The following is a 17417-nucleotide window of genomic DNA, read 5'->3' on the forward strand; positions in this document are numbered from 1 at the left end:
TGAATCCCTAGAGTTTATCGGTCTCCCCCTTTTTCTTTGAGGAGCCGAGACCGAAGCTGCTCCATGCTGGGCCATCTCAGCATCGTCGCCACAAGCGGCGCCGGCAACACCACGGCGTACGGTGGTGCCACCGTCAGCCTCCGTCCCACTGTCAGGGGCGGTGCCAACGTTGCTAGGTCCAGGAGCTTGTCTTCCACGCCCGTATTTCGGGACATCCAACCGTGCCGGTACGTTCGCAGCGGGTATGTTTGATCTCGTCACTTTAGCAATATCTACAAAGCCGTCGGGCATCGAATCCGCGACTTTCTGGAGGTCGATAATGCGTTGCACTTCTAACTCACTCTGAGCAGTGCGGGGATCATAATGAGACATAGTGGGGACACACCACGTCAATTCCTGACGTTCATTTGGAATGATAACATTCCCATCTCCCCCTAACGACGGGAAGCATGTCTCATCAAAGTGACAATCTGCAAATCTTGCAGTAAAGAGATCTCCGGTGGTTGGTTCTAAGTAGCGGACAATCGTTGGGGAATTATAGCCAACATAGATACCTAATCGTCTCTGAGGACCCATCTTAGTACGCAGCGGAGGCGTAATAGGCACATAAACGGCGCAACCAAAGATGCGTAAGTGTGAAATATTGGGTTCGTAACCAGTTACCATCTGGTACGCACTAAACGCTTGGTTAACCGCGGGTCGGAAACGAATAAGTGTCGCTGCATGCAACACTGCATATCCCCACGCAGAGACCGGCAGGTTAGTACCCATAACCATTGCCCGAGCAACAAGCTGAATACGCTTGATGGTAGCCTCTGCTAGACCGTTCTGTGAATGAACATGAGGAACGGGATGTTCAACTTCGATCCCAATAGACATGCAGTAATCATCAAAAGTTTTGGAGGTGAATTCTCCAGCATTATCCAAACGAATGGATTTGATAGGATAATCGGGGTGGTGAGCCCGAAGTTTGATGATCTCAGCTAATAACTTAGCAAATGCAGCATTCCTTGTGGATAGCAATGCGACGTGTGACCAACGCGTCGATGCATCAACCAATACCATAAAATATCGAAAAGGTCCGCATTCTGGTTGAATAGGTCCACAAATGTCACCTTGGATACGTTGTAAGAATGGAATGTTCTCGGTTGAAGCCTTAGCAAAAGAAGGACTTCCTTGAAATTTAGCAAGAGAACAAGCTTTGCAAAACGAGCGATGGGCATCAGAAATTGCCATGGAGGCATGGGAAAGCACGGGAGGCATCACAAACTCCTGTGAAGGAGGGGATGCCGCCACCGACGGCATGAAAGCCGTGGAGCTGCCGAGGGAGGCATGCTCGGCCTCACCATGCGGTGCATGGGTCGGCACGGCCTCACCGTGCGGAGCACGGGTGAGATGATCGTCCAATCGCTTCCGGGACTTGAAAAATGGATGACCATGTGAATTCTTAAGAATTATAATCATCATATCACGTCCAGGGTGCCCGAGACGGGCATGCCAAAGCATATAAGAGTCCGAATCACAAAAGTTGCGTTCAACCGCATATGATTCAAAGATCCGAATGGAAGTAAGATACAAACCATTCCCAAGACTCTTCATCTTCTCTAAGATGCGGCGATGGCCTGCTTTCTCAGTGGTAACGCAAAGATATTCCTCTCCATTCTCAACAAAAGTATCGAGGTGAAAACCATTGGCACGTATGTCCTTAAAACTTAGCAAGGTGCGGGGAGACTTCGGCGCATAAAGAGCGTCGACGACATTAAGAGTCGTACCATTAGGCAACATGAAAGAAGCAGTGCCTCTTCCTTGAATGATGGATTTCGAGCCAATCATTGTAGTCATCGAAGAAGTCGAAAACACTAGATCCGTGAACAACTGCCTGTGCCGTAGGACAGTGTGGGTGGTTCCGCAATCAGCTAGACATTCGATTTCACCGCGTGACATCTACAAAATGACAATTAAGAGAGTCAGCGACACAGGAACAATTCTATACAATACGCCGTAGGATATTGTAAGAAATGGAATCGAAACAAAGCGCGATTCCATCGAATGTATCACATGGCAATAGTACTACATTCTTCAACTAAAGAGTTGGAAATCATGGTATTGAAGCAGTGAAATACCAAACAGTAAACGAGGGTGGTCGAAACCATCCAAGAATGGTGTGGAAAACACACACAAAGAGTACCGGTGAGTGCATATAACGGACTTGGAGAAAACCGGAAAAACAAACCGGAAAACCATGTCAAAAGAACTCAAAACCGGGTGAATTTTGGACAAGGAAAACGTGGCAGCAGGGGCTGCTGTAATATGCCGGAAGAATCACGAGAAAACGACGAAAAAATCGTCGAAAAACTCGGTGGAAAACCGGCGGCACCTATTGCCGGAAAAACCGGCCGGCGGCTGTCGAAACTGGCCGGTATGGAGGCCGAGACTTCAGGTCCGACAGGGGACGCCGGCAGGAGCCGAGTGGCGGTGCCGGAAACGCCGGGAAATGGCCGGAAGACGGCGAATACGCCGGCAAAACGTGCCGGAAACGCCGGAATAGTAACCGGGGCCGGCCAAGGCAAAACGACGTCGTTTTCGACGTTCCGAGGTTCGTTTTCCGAATTTTAAGTTCCAAATTCACAATGTAGTGCTATTGGGGTCCCATGTGACCCAAAAAGCGTCCAATTTAAAAACCACGTGAGTTGCACACGTTGATCATCATGCTAAGTGTCAGATAAATAAAATTCTCAAAGAGATCGTCTTGTAAGCAAGAGTTGAGGAATTTTATTGAATGCCAATCTTTAATACATCACACATGAACTTCTAATTCCAAATTCAAAAGACTATTACAAAGTCAATGAAAATAACAATGGCGGTCGGCCATAACAATACTTGAATCATAAAGCTAAAGAAGCTAAAACGACTAATCAAAGTCGGGAGTATCCATGGTAGCAACCGGAGGCCTAGCTTTAGAAGCAAGGGGCTCGGGTTTCATGGAGATATGGTGAGTCTCGATCTCATGGTCCTCATCCACATGATTCGATTCGGGTTGTAGAAACATCTTGTAGGCGGAGTAAGCCTTGATCATCTCTTTGCTAGCGCGACAATCGCGATTAAAGTGCTTAAATGAGCCACATTTGAAGCATGGAGACTTGCCATTACCGGAAGCGGAGGCATTAGGAGGCGCACGGCCTCCTTGGAGTTTGGGACGGGGGCGGCCTCCCCCTGAGGGTGCGGCGCCGCCACCATCACGGGTCCATGTATTGGACCGAGGCCGAGATCGGCCTTGTTGCCTCCCACCACGAGAGTTGTTATTTTGGTGCTGATATGGAGCGTTCCTTGATTGATTCTTTTGCTTAGGAGCTTTCCCATAGTTAGCCTGTGGCGTAGAAATTCTTTTAGTGCCAACAGGTCTATTGTTGTTGTTGAGGAGAATTTCAGAATGTCTCTCCTTCTTAGCTAAGAGTGCCATTAAGTTGGCAAAAGACCGGATCTTCCCTTCCTCTACATGAGTGCGGTACGTATGAGCTTGAACCTCATAGTTGATTGGAAACGTGTCCAATGTCTTATTGAGAAGATCTAGGTCGGTCTTGATGACACCAACAGTGCCAAGATCGGATTGCAAGCATAGCATATCCTGATTGAAATCATCCACTCTCTTATAGTCCAATAGACGGATGTTATCCCATCTAACGGTCAATTCAGGAAGAAGCTTATCATGAACGTTGTTGTACTGCAAGCGTAGTTTGTCCCATAATTCTTTAGGATCTTTTACGTTCAAGTATTGCCTCTTGAGAGTTGCATGGATGTGACGTCTCATAAAGATGAGAGTCTGAGTCTTAGCCATAGGTGGGAAATCAGCAGGAGGGTCGGCAAACATGCCTTCAATCCCTCGGCTCTCGAACGCGAGTTCCATGTCGGAAACCCAGCGGTGGTATTCCTTTCCTTCTAGATCAAGAAGGCCAAATTCCGGTCGAGATGGCGATGACATCTACAAACACGAATACAGAATCGATTAGATTCAAGTATAATAGGAATTAGAAGGGGTGACGTATATGGTCACAAGAAAAATCGATGCAAGCGGCGATACTCATGATCGCACCCAAAACAGCGGTGCACTCAGGCGACCACACGAAAATCGATTAACTTCCCTTTCAAAACAATCGTGACTCCCCCAGGACCGTCACACAGAAAACATCGACCAAGAGGGGAAACCCATCCCTCTATAGTCTCATCGGCGTTATAAGAAAGGCCGGAATTAAGACAAGAAGAAGGCTAATAGCGCCCGATATAATATATCTATACGTTCAAAAGCGGGAACGTTTATAAAAATTTACCTTGGAAGATTTGTAGTATACGGGAGTAGCTTCTCTTGAGCGAAGTCCTTGCTTGTGACTTTCACGTCTCTTGCGTGAATATGCGGGAGGAGCAATTTTGAATGCTTTGAGGCGAGCAGCGAGCGGCGAGTGCGGCGAGCGGCGAATGCGGCGAGCGGCGAATGCGGCGAGCGGCGAACGGCGAGCGGCGAGCAGCAGGGCTGCAGGGCTGCGGCGGCAGGGGGGGCTGCGGCGGCGGCTGGAGGCAGCGGCGGGCAGGAGCGACGGAGGGAAGAAGAGAAAAAAAAAATTTCGGAAGGCTCTAAAAGATTCAGGGTTTTAGGGCTTCGTGCTGATAACGTGTTTGAGGATGAAATACTTGTATATTATTGAATGATATGGGGGCCTATATATAGGTATTTACAACACCACAATCCCGTAGGATTCGGAGTCCTAATCTACTACGGAGATGCTAATCTATCTTCTAACAGGAAACCTATTAGGCTAAGACACACACAAGGGTAGAATAGTAATTCTCCCGGAACAACTATTTTATATTTTTATTCCAAGCTTGTTGATTATTTTTAAATTTCTAGTTTAATGATGACATTTTTATAGATAAATGATTATATAAACCTACCACATATCCCACGTGGCGTACCGTTTAATGTTATTAGTTCATTTTTTACTGTGATTGTTTCTAATTGGTTCTTATATGTAAATAAATTTTTCTTATTTTCACCGCGTGCATGTTAATTATACCATGATGTAATATAATTAACTGTATACACCACATGGCAGTGCCACGTGGTGTAGCAGATACACTGAATAATTACTCTATTTTTATAATTAGAAAATAAGTGGCGACTTTTTTTTATAATTTAAGATGAGAAATGATATTATTTTATAATTTGCCTTTTTTTTTCCTTTATGCTAGGAATAATGTGGATGAAATGTTGCAACGTAAAACGTTGTTGTCCTAGTAATTTTAGATAACTTAAAAGGTCTTTGGATATTCCACTAGATAAATTATTCTGAGCTATCATTGGAATAAAGACATTTTCTTAGAAGGGAATTATATACATAAAGTGTCAACTCTAAAGTAAGCTTGGTATGGATATGATATAATGCTGCAGTTGCTACTGATCAAGAAGGAAATCTAAAAAGAACCCTAAATTATGGCGCGATTGAAGCCGCAAGCTTCGAGAAGTGGGAAGAGCCTTGAGCTACTTTCGATTCTTGGTGAATCAAGAAGATTGTTGAGGACGTCCACTAAACCGAATACTCCTTTTAAGAAAATCTCATTCGCTCACATATTATAAGAGAAATAAAATTCATCACTAATATTTTGCTAAGCTCTACATCTATGCCTTTATATGCAGTTGCAGATCTAGGATTCGAAGTTTGGGAAGGCTTTAAGTTTTAACTGAAGGCCAAATTTTGTTTTTGTCATTACAAGTATATAAACATGCAAACTTTTGACATTAATGAGTCTTTTAAAAATAAATTAAGTGTTCATGATTACAGAAGAATATTATTAAAATTAATGACAAATTAAAATATCGCATAATTTTTTTCTCAAATTAATTATATTGAAACTTAATCACTGATATTTACAATTTTAGATTCAATATGTAGAATAACAAGAAGATTAGAAGAGTTGTAATTAAGAATTTTTAATATTTTAATAAAAATACTTTCATGTAGAAGAAATGCACTAACAATCTAATTTTACATATATATATATATAATATATTTACTTTTTTTGTTAACACTAATATAGGAAAAAATTTGGAGCCACAAATGTTGCATGGGCTGAGTGTGTATATGTATTCAAATACATAGAATGAGAGCTTGGACATGAATCATAGAAGACGTACGTTGGATTGGTTAAGAGGTTTCACTCATCACAGTTTTCAGTCTTCTAATACTGCGTCTAGTCCTAATATATATAAAGAGAGAAACTCGTGATAAAAATAAAAATGCACGTGATGAGATTCGAACATTGGTTATCAAGAGTACTTATTAAGTCCTTAGTCATTCCAACAAGTTATGTTTTCATCATTTTAATGCACACTTTAACATATATATACATCTAAATACTTTCAAATTTATATTTTTTTTAATAAATATACATATATATTAAAATAATATTTAATTGACGTGTCCACCACGTGTCCGTGTCAAAAAAAATTTATATATGCCGTGTCTACGTATCGAATCGTGTCCGTGCTACTTGGCCAATTTCTAATGTTATGTGTGGAAGAAAATTTGAAACGTCAAAATTTCTCCACCCTCCATATTCACTCAAATGTGTTCATGTTCAACCTTATAATCAAAACAATCTTATACAAATTCTGCCGACATTAAAGGTGAGTAAGCACTGTGATTATATAGGTAAAACTGTAATACTGTTGTATATACATGTGGTGCATGTGTGACAGTAACGTAACATGAAACTCACCATTCAAGTACAGTAAACCCAACTGCGTACTTTCATAATATGCTCGACATCACATTTATTATAATCTTTTTTTTTTGAAAAGGACGAGAACTCCATTATCCGGGAGCCTCCGTTATATTATTAATAGAATCATAAAATAAAGGGAGGGAGACATTATCCCTAAATCCCACTACTTATAAAAACATCATCAAGAAGAATATCTTAATAACAAGACTCATTATAATCTTGTAAAGCCAAGGAGTGTCGACCCTTCACCCTTGAACACAACCATATATCGATTTATCTCAACTATCAAGAGCCGTAAAATCCCCAGATACCCACTGCGGCTCCAGCCCATGCAACATTTGTGGCTCCAAATTTTTTCCTATGTTAGTGTTAACAAAAAAAGTAAATATATATTATATATATTTATAAAAATTAGACTTTTAATATGCATTTTTTCTACATGAAAGTATTTTTCTTATTTAAAACATTAAAATTCTTAATTCAACTCTTCTAATCTTCTTACTATTTTACATATTGAATTTAAAATTACAAGTACGAGTGATTAAGTTTCAATCTAATTATTTTGAAAAAAAAAATATTCGGTATTTTAATTCGTCATTGATTTTAAGAATATTCTTCTATAATCATGAATACTTACCTTATTTTTAAAACACTCAATGATGTCAAAAGTTTGCACGGTTATATATTTATACTGACAATTTTTTTTTTTACTTTTAGCCAAACTTTGAATCCTAAATTCACTACGGCAGATACCTTTCTCTCTTCATTTTTATTTTTTAAATAAAGGGTTAGCGCGGTTACTTCTTTTCTTATATTTCTTACGAGTATCGATCCATCCAGACTCTAGAGTCTACACCCTTCGAACTTCGAAGTAATCTCAAAGTCGAAGCATGAAGCCACGAACCGACACCTTCCTGGTTTCAGCTTGGTAAAACGGCGTCGTTTTAGGTGCAACACTAGAGCTTTTTGGCGGTTACAATAAAACCTGACGTGTGAAATGAGGGCCCCCACAAGGAGCCGTAGTCACTAGAAAGCACGACACGGCCTCACCGGAAAATGCACTCATCTCATATCAATCACTCCCTCCCTATTAATACCGATCATCATTTCCTTATTTCTCTCCCAAATTTAGAAGAAAAAAAAAACAATCGGAGATTACGGGTAAAAGCTTCACCACCGTCGCCGTTGTTCGGGTTTCCAGTGCTTCCCGTTCGTCAATGGACGCCGTGCCTTTTTACGACGGCAACATCCACGGCTTGATTGAGAGCCGATACCTCGACGTTCGTCAGGTAAGTGCTGTCTTTCACCTTCGCGATTCTTCACCGGCTAGGGTTTCGATGATCTCTGAATTTTTTTTTTGTGTGTAGGATGTTAATCACAGCTTGCAGATGCACTCGTCTTTGGTACGGCGGCTTTCTCAGGAGACCGAATTAGAGGTTTGCTTCAGCTTCGCAGCCTCGTCTGTGTAAAATCTTAACATCTCTCATTTTCTCTGTGACCTTTTATTTTGTTATCAATTATGATGATTTGCCATATAGATGAATTGTGAAGTAAAGAATGTGATAATCTAGCCTCAGTATTATACTAGTAATCTAGGAATTTGGAATATAGTGAATTCCGGCATTCGAAGAATGTGTAGTATTTTACTGTGTAATTTTAAAGGTGCTGAACTAGTGAGGCAAAGGCTGTTGGCAAAGATGAGGATAGGACTACTGATTTCACTTAAAGTAGATGGAAGTTTATTAGGGAAGTATATTACAGTATATTATAGATGAAGCCTCATTATTGGCATATATATATATATATACAAAAACAATGATAAAAATATAGGTTATTAGGTTTCTACCGTATCAAACATGTACAACGTTTCAGATAAGCTGGTTTGAGGATGGGGTTTGAATATCTGAAATGGTGGCCAGCTTATGTTGTCTTTGAAGTAATGACATTAACTTGCATTTGTATTTGTTATACTTACTGATATTTGTGAGCAATTCTTTTTATTATGTAATTTCTGAGGCAGCTATGAAGAGTTTTCTACATTCGTAGATTATTAACATTTTTAATTTCTACTATTATCATTTTATGAGACTCTGATGTTGCACTGTCGTGTTGCACTGTCACCCTGATTAAGTATTCATTTCTCTATATCTATCTCCCTTTGATCTACAGGGTCATCAGGGCTGTGTTAATTCGATTGCTTGGAATTCTAGAGGTTCACTTTTGATATCTGGATCAGATGACACACGGGTATGCTAGTCTTACTGTCACTTCACATTATCCCAGGTGATAGATTGGTAATAAGCTGATAGAAAGATTAGTATAATGGATAGGAAGTGTAGAATAATAGAAGGAATTATGATGTGTTCAGGATACACTTTGTGATCACAAGTACTTTTACTTTCACTCTGCTTGCTTTGTAGGGATAAGAAAAAAATTCCTTTTGGAAATTGTGTTCATATTTCTTTACATGTGCTTTCTGTCACTGTGTCTGCATGGATCAAGTAGTTTATATATATGGAGCTTATCATAAGTTACATTCCTTGCAGTCACCTTATTGTCATGGCAATTATGAACTTAAGTAATGCTTCTGAAGGTCCAAAACAAAAGAAGATGAAATTTCAAGACTTGAGGTTATATATGCATTGCAACATGCAAAAAATCGTCAATACCTCCATGTTGTGCAGATAAATATTTGGAGCTACTATGGTCGAAAGCTTTTGCATTCTATAGAGACTGGGCACTGCACTAACATATTTTGTACAAAATTTATCCCTGAAACTTCCGATGAGCTTGTTGCCTCTGGTGCTGGAGATAAAGAAGTAATGTTTTCAACTCAATTGTTAATTCTATTTGCTCAGAGTTAAGTAGTATTTATATACCTTATGTTTTTGCAGGTCCGATTATTTAATTTGTCTCAATTAAGTGGGAGAGGACCTGAAGATAGTGCTGTTTCTCCATCAGCTCTATATAAATGTCACTCAAGAAGAGTAAAAAAGTTAGCTGTAAGATTTTTGAGTTGAAGAAAAGTTTCTTTTAATTCATTTCTTAATACTTTTACTGAGGAGATGTTCATTTTTTTATGTATGTCGAACTTGTCTGTTTTGGTGAGTTCCCACACTTGCTGCATTTCTTTATCTCAGGTCGAAGTTGGAAACCCCAATGTGGTATGGAGTGCAAGTGAAGATGGAACTTTGAGACAGCATGACTTTCGAGAGGCCACTTCTTGTGCTCCTGCTGAACCTGATAAAAAATGTCGTAGTGTTTTAGTAAGTGCTCGTTTTATTTAGAGCAATCTCAAATCCATTTTTTTATAAGATCCAAACCCCAGTTGATTTTGTCACTCTATAACTTAGACCTTTGGTTATAGATATGGCTGTTTTTGCTTACCAACTTCTTACCATCAAGATTTATGTAAGTTCAATCATTTAGTACCAAATAGCCTAATTGGTTCTAACCTTCTGTGTAGATATTAATATTCAATTGAAAATTGGATTCCACATTTCCATCCCATGAAACTCATCAATACCAGGAACCATAATTGATGCCTAAATGTAAAATCTCATCTGCATTAGTTATATGTTATAGATCACTTCTCTGGTGCTAAAGCTTTTTTATTGCATCTTTCTTATGTAAACTTATATCTCAAAACCAGATTCTTAGTTGCTTCCCTTATGGCCCCATTTCTTAAAATCATCTAGAATCATTATTTCACATATTGTTCTTTATTGCAGCTCGATTTGCGGTCTGGAGCAAAGAAGTCACTAGCTAAACCTCCGAAAGATACGTTGGCTCTAAAATCTTGTGATATTAGTTCCACTAGGCCTCATTTGCTACTAGTTGGTGGGAGGTACTTCTTGTTGATTCTTATCATAGAGGTTAAGTATTTGAGCTACTTTTTCTATTTTGACTGATTTGTTTTCTCTGATTGCAGTGATGCATTTGCGCGTTTATATGATAGAAGGATGCTGCCTCCTCTGACATCCTGCCAGAAAACGATGTCTCCACCTCCTTGTGTTAATTATTTCTGTCCAATGCACCTCTCTGATCGTGTAAGTTTAATGCTCTTAATTAAGCTGCTGTAAATTGATCGTGATCTTTGTGGTAGATTTAAATGAACTTTTTTTATTTTGAAATGTGAAGCTCTCTCTTTTTTTTTTTGCATCCAGTTTCTTCTTGGACAGAAAGATGTATTTTCCAAGATTTGTTTTTTGGATTTTGATTAGTACATTGAAATTAAAACAAATTGCTTGCCAAACATACATTTTAATGCTATTTTAGTTTTATCTCTCAGGGAGGTACAAGCTTGCACTTAACTCATGTTGCATTTAGCCCAGATGGAGAAGAGGTTCTACTTAATTATAGTGGGGAGCATGTATATTTAATGAATGTTAATCATGGTATGTTAATCAAGCCTAGAATAATAAAGTGGGTACGATATGAAAAAACCAGCTAAATAATTTTATTTGATTTTTTAAAATTTGCAGCTGGTGGAAGTGCTGTCCAGTATAATTCAGGTGATGTTTCAAAGATAATGAGCTTCACACCTATACTGAATGGGCTAGAACTGCAGCAACCACCATCCAGAGTCTTCAAAAGTCGTCTTCCTAAAAGACGCGAGGCCACTGCTATGGTGTGCATCGTTTCTTCTAGAGTTATTCCTTCTTGTCACTTTTATCTTTCCGCAAGTTGGTCATAGCTTAGTATCTAACACGTTTTCCTGCAGCATGAAAAGTGCAGTAAACTAACTCAAAGTGCTCAGAAGTCCTTGGAGGAGGGGGATTTTTATCATGGCATTGAGGCATGCAATGAGGTGCTGGATGGATATGGTGGCGATATTGGCCCTATACTAAGGCATGATTGTCTCTGTACTCGTGCTGCATTGTTGCTGAAGGTTCTTTTGATATTAAGCATAGCTACATGGTTTGTTACTGGTTCCTTATTTTTTGAGATTCTCTGGTGCTTACTTCTTTCCCATTTTTCTTTCTCAGCGTAAGTGGAAAAATGATGCTTATATGGCCATAAGAGATTGCTATAATGCTCGGAAAATCGATAGCTCATCTTTCAGAGCTCATTACTATATGTCTGAAGCTTTGTCACAGGTAGTATTGTACTGCAGTTGAGTGGGTGATTTTCTGAGCTTTTAGTTTTTCATTGGGTGGGCCAGGGGTGGAGGAGAATTGCAGTTAGGAGATAATTGTATCTATATATGCGGCTCAGATTGAGATTATAATATTTCAATTTTAAATCTACTTCAATATCGCTACCGAAAGATAAGTGCAAATATATAAAATCTTTTGATCTTTGATTTTCCACCTACCATAACATCGAGTTGTACTAATTCCAATTTGAACTAATTGAGCATTTTAAAACACTACTAGCTCCTATTCTTCTTGCTTGCAGACCTGTAGCAAAAGCAATGGTTTTTCAAAACAAAGTATCAATTATTTTGAAGAGCAGTGTTGCGAACAAATTTCTTACATAGAATTGGGTTTGTCTGTTACAATAGTAGGAGTAGTTTAAAGGGAACTGTAGCATATATAAAGTTTCGCAATCCATGCCTTAATAGACCCTGAAATATCTGTTCCAGAGTATCACACGGCATGATCTGGTGCTTCTTGCTCTTAAAATGTTGTCAGCTTCTTTATTATCATAAATTTTCTGTTTATACCTAAGAAACATTCGTTAGATTATGAATGAAGTGAAAAAAGCTTGATACGTATGCACTTTGGAGTTTGGAGTCTTTGCTTTAGGTAAAGTGTTGTTTATTGATGAATGCTATATTCCTGCAGTTGGCCAAACACAAAGAAGCTCTAGAATTTGCTATGGCTGCCCAATCTTTAGACCCATCGCATTCTGAGGTACTAGCACTATTGGAGAGTATAAAAAGAGAGCTTGCTGCAGGTTGGTGACTGTGACTCTTGTGCATTCTCTGGTTCCAAGTAAAGTAGATTGCATTTTTTGGTACATTCTCTGATACTTTGCTGCAGCAACATAGATTTGAATTAGCTGCTAATTTTATCTAGTATAGTAACGGTGTGGCCTCTATAGGTTGAACGGATAGACAGTAAAACTAGTGGGATCTGTCTTTTCTCTGATAGTCAATGCCCCTACTTCTTGCCTTGTTTTAGGGCTTACTCATGCTTTAATGACCTCATGTCTTATATGATGGGATAATCTGCAACAACATAATTATTGATCATCCTTTTCTAGTTTTTTTTTTCACTCCTCTCTGGCCTGGTTGGGTGGTCCATACATCATACTATATAACTAAATTTTATTTGAATAGATATTTGAATAGAGGCCAATTATTATTTTTATAGATAGATTCATCCTTTCTTTAGTTGAATTTCATGTTTGAAGTTTTTGAACTCCCACAGACTCCATGTCCGATATTAAGAGCAGTGTATTAGTTTCACTGTCGAGTACAGCAAGGAGAAAAAGCTGCAATTTTAACTTTTTGGTTCAACTGTATGTTGTCATCAAATTAAACATGGAAAAAATCAGTTTGTTAGAGGAAGCCTTTATGTATAGTTGGAATATAAAGAGATCAAATGTACCTCCCACTGTGTCACTGCTACGTTCAAATGTTTAAGACTGCTGCAAATAGTCCATAAAAATGAATTGATTGAGAATTTCAAGGACATTATTTCTTGCGTCTATATCTTTACTATGTAATCTAACTGTATAGTTCTGTGATTAGCCAAGTCTGAAAAAAATGGCAAGCCTAATGATGGAGCACCCAGGTCTGAATCTCGGGGTGGAAGAGTGCTATCACTTAGTGACATACTTTACCGATCTGACAGTAATAGTGAAGCTTCACAAGATGGGCCTAGATCTGAGAGAGAGGATTCTGATTATGACGAATTGGAATTGGATTTTGAAACGTCAATGTCAGGTGATGAAGAGCAAGATTTCGAGCCTAATATTCTACATGGAAGTGTAAATCTGAGAATTCATCGAAGAAGTGATTCTTCTAGGGAAGTTGAGAGGGCAAATGGCTGTTGTGGATCTCAGTCGTCATCATCTCAAAATGAAGGACTCCCATATCAGGTCCTTTTCATCTTATGGTGCAACTCATTTCCAGATTGGTAACATGTCATTGTTTTGTTGAGGCACCCCTTTTTCTTTGGTTAATGATGAAAACATATGCGGCATACCTATGTTGTTAAGTTCTTTTTTTGCATAGGCCTTATTCTATATGGAGCTGTGCCAAGTTATCTATCTATACTCTTAGTCTTAACTATGTTTTTCAAGGTTGGGTTGCAATTGTTTTTCATCTTTGGTATAACCCATAAATGGTCCAATTACGAATCACTGTTTACTGTAAAAAGTGGTTCGCTTATGTTTCTTTCAACCTGATTTTCACATTGCAAATGTTTTTAATGTGCTTTATTATTTTTGCGATCCTATGGCCTCTAATGAAGGATGCATGAACTCTGCCATTCAAAAATAAAAAGAGGGATGTATGAAGAGAAAAATTTGACTTTTTATAGGTTTGGCAGCATAGGATGATTCTTTTACTTCAAAATTTTGGATTTGGTTATTTAGTTTCCTATTGTCAGTTAGTTTGGATAACTTCTATAGGAGACTGTCTATAAAGAGGCCTTATGGTAATGTGGTTTTAAATGATAACGCTAAAAGAACCACATTTTCCTTTAGCTCAGTCAATCACGATGGGGCATTAGCCACTGGACATTGTACAGCCATAGTTTCAATCCATTTTAAATGCTTTTTGAAATGGAGTCTTAAAGAAATGCCACATAACTTGTCTAGGTGTTGTACAGAATTATGGCAGGGTAGTATTGGCCTTATTGATTAAAAGCTGTTGACTTTAGTTCTGCGTATACATTGGGTTGTTGTTGGTGATGTGGTATTGCTGTTGTTGTCATGAGTTAGGTTTATTCTGCGTTTCTTTCTCAAGTCTGTATCAGCTTTAGCAATAGGGAAACTCAATTTTATAATTCGTACCTGTTCTTTTGTATTATTGGTCAAATTGCCTTCATGTAGGATGACTTCAAAGTTAAACCTACTGTTTTCTTCCTTTATGGTGATGAAATTGTTTGTTTAAATGAATGCAATTCACGTCTTTTATTTTTCATTATATGTTGCAGCCCGAGGCCGTGGTTGATATGAAACAGAGATACGTCGGTCATTGCAACATTGGAACTGACATAAAGCAAGCAAGCTTTCTTGGCCAGAGAGGTAGTTCTATCTAGTGTTGATCTATAGTATGTTAGGGATAAAAATGTCATGAAATATTACATGTCCTTGGTCATTCTTCAAGATTCAATGTTACTGTTCAATGTAGAATTTAGATTTTTGGTAGATGTCTAGAGTGCTTCCTTCAGTGATCTGTTAAAGACATCCTCATTACAACCTGTGTGTTATAGCTGTGGCTCAAAATTTGTTGGTTATATTTTCTTGTGATTCATCTTTATGTTTCAAAGATTATGCTTTTATGAGAGGTCAAAGAGCATCAACACACATGATGCCTCAGTGCTTGATGCCAAGATTAATCTTGATTGTTCACTTTTATTACTAATACATCAAAGCAAAAGATAAGAGTTTTTGGGGAACTTGTATAATCATGAATGCTGTTTTCCTCATTGTTTGGAAGGTGAATATGTCGCTAGTGGAAGTGATGATGGCAGATGGTTTATCTGGGAAAAACAAACTGGCAGACTTATAAAATTGCTTCAAGGAGATGAAGCTGGTAACTCTTTTCCCTGCAGCACAAAACAATTAATGGGAGTAAAACTTCCTCTAGCTGGTTTATTAACAATTTTTTTCTTTCCTCTGCAGTTGTGAACTGTGTGCAGTGCCATCCCTCTGATTGTGTGGTGGCAACTAGTGGGATTGATAACACAATAAAGGTGCATATTATGAAAGCACTCTTTTGAGTTTGTTTGTCTGTTCTTTTTTTTGTTTCTTCTTTTTTCATTTTTTTTCTTCAAATTGAGGGAAACAGACTAAATATTGTCTGGTTGGTTGTTGTAGTTATGGACCCCAAGTGCTTCAGTCCCATCTAGTGTAGCTGGTGGAGCTGCTGGACCAGAAACTGCTAACATTTCTAATGTTTTGGTGGCTAATCAGCGGAGATTGAGCCATAATCCTGAAGCCATCCTGTAAGGCTTATCAACTTCTGAACTGTTCATTTCCAAACAAAAAAAAAAGCTTCTGAACTGTTGCCCTTGCTGGAAAAAAAAAAGTTATTTATAAATTGATTTTGTATGTTATAGAAGGAATAGGTTATGCTTCCATATGGTTTTCTTTCATTTTTGTCTTTTATTTTGGTCGGCAAGTTTGTCCACATATTTGCTTGTATAACTGGCAACCTTTCATGCTATGTCTCTAGGTCTATGTTACCTATAAATACAGTGCATTTTCAACTTTATATTCTATGATTTCCACCTGAGTTCTCTCTTCTCCTGAGCCTTTTTTAGAAATGTTCAATGGGAACTGTAGCTGTTCAACGCTGCAAGTTCTTATGCATGCTCAGATCAATCTACGCATGTCCATGTTTTTGGATGGTTTTGCTTTGGAACTGAAACTTCAATTTTAGTCTGAAGCTGTTGAGGCGTATGCTTCAACTTCTGAGATAATGATGGCTATGCAGTTGCAAAAAATTATGCAAGTTCTACTGCATGATAGCTTCACATATATTCATGTCGTTGCGAACACTGCTTTCTTGATTTATCTGGAAACTTCAAAACCTAGTGTGAGTACGTCTGAGGTCTACACTTCAAACTCTGAGGTGCATCTAAAAAATCATGTTTGCCTGAATGGTGGTTATGTTTATAGATATCTAGCCCATATATATCATTTCATCCAATGACTAATACAATCTCTGCTAGGTACAGCCGTTCTGATCTATTTGAGCATTTTCGAATGCATGATTTTACTGAAGGAAGCATGCACCCGTTTGAGTGTGCTCAGAGCTAAAAAGTGTTATAATGGGAGGATGGAGGTAGAACTCATATCTTAATATCTGAAATTCGTTTTTAATGTTATTCCAGAGGTTAATATACATGATTTGTAAGAGATTCAATATAGTGGCCTTATCTCGACAGGTCACAGTTGTGATATGTTCCCTGACACAGGCAAGCGGACAAACATAGTATACACACACAGGGAATTCAATTTGATTATGTAGTCTTAAATGGGAATATGATGATCGATTCAAAGTATACAGATTTTGGACATAAGTTTGGTTGTTAGCTAATGTTCCACTGTTCTGTTGTTGAACTATGAAAATTACTTTAGCAGAGTGAGTTTTGTTAGGTATAAGGATTGACAATGTGTATGATTCTAGAGCAGTGATGTTATTTGTCTTGGTACAGATATATGCTCAACTGTAAATGAGGCGACCGGGAATGTTGCGGTTCTTGTTTAGCAATATGGGATAGCCAGTTGCTGGTATGCTGTCTTCAGCGCTAAAGTTTTCCCTAATACAATTTGTCACTATCCCCCTCCAAACATTTGCCTTGTGAATCTGTATAGTAGTACAGATTCTCAACATGTCTTGGCTTGTCTGATGTTTTTGCTCTCGTGCTTATTATGTACTTATTTTGCTTATTTTCCTTATTGTGTATAGGATATGAAAGCAGATAATAAAGTGCTGGTTGATATTTGATAAATATATG

At 38.5% G+C, this 17417-nt stretch overlaps 1 protein-coding gene across 4 annotated transcripts; it reads left to right on the plus strand.

The window, feature by feature from the left end:
* The first annotated feature begins 7810 nt into the window (after window positions 1–7810).
* Window positions 7811–17417, plus strand: LOC126794437 (protein ALTERED SEED GERMINATION 2). Of its 4 annotated transcripts, none has more exons than XM_050521152.1 (20): window positions 7811–8063; window positions 8142–8210; window positions 8944–9021; window positions 9459–9593; window positions 9669–9776; window positions 9915–10040; window positions 10506–10621; window positions 10706–10823; window positions 11066–11171; window positions 11259–11404; window positions 11498–11665; window positions 11763–11873; window positions 12564–12675; window positions 13475–13824; window positions 14886–14976; window positions 15392–15487; window positions 15577–15647; window positions 15772–15899; window positions 16629–16741; window positions 17115–17417. In XM_050521152.1, exons 1-19 carry the CDS (start codon window positions 7992–7994, stop codon window positions 16714–16716), a joined length of 2289 nt encoding a protein of 762 aa, XP_050377109.1. In that variant the 5' UTR covers window positions 7811–7991; the 3' UTR covers window positions 16717–16741; window positions 17115–17417. The 4 variants fall into 4 exon arrangements, with proteins under 4 accessions (XP_050377109.1, XP_050377110.1, XP_050377112.1 ...); XM_050521153.1 differs by lacking the exon at window positions 17115–17417 and adding an exon at window positions 16845–17073; XM_050521155.1 differs by lacking the exon at window positions 17115–17417 and adding an exon at window positions 16845–17072 and having other exon boundaries at window positions 16635–16741.

This window comes from Argentina anserina, chromosome 5, assembly GCF_933775445.1.
Source record: "Argentina anserina chromosome 5, drPotAnse1.1, whole genome shotgun sequence".
NCBI classification, from domain to species: Eukaryota; Viridiplantae; Streptophyta; class Magnoliopsida; order Rosales; family Rosaceae; genus Argentina; species Argentina anserina.

Excerpts from the sequence above, each read along its gene's own strand:
- LOC126794437 (XM_050521152.1), top strand. The coding sequence starts at position 7,992 with ATGGACGCCGTGCCTTTTTACGACGGCAACATCCACGGCTTGATTGAG. Across the intron at positions 10,041-10,505 it reads AAAAATGTCGTAGTGTTTTA|CTCGATTTGCGGTCTGGAGC; the intron begins GTAAGTGCTCGT and ends TCTTTATTGCAG. Across the intron at positions 15,900-16,628 it reads CATAATCCTGAAGCCATCCT|GTACAGCCGTTCTGATCTAT; the intron begins GTAAGGCTTATC and ends AATCTCTGCTAG.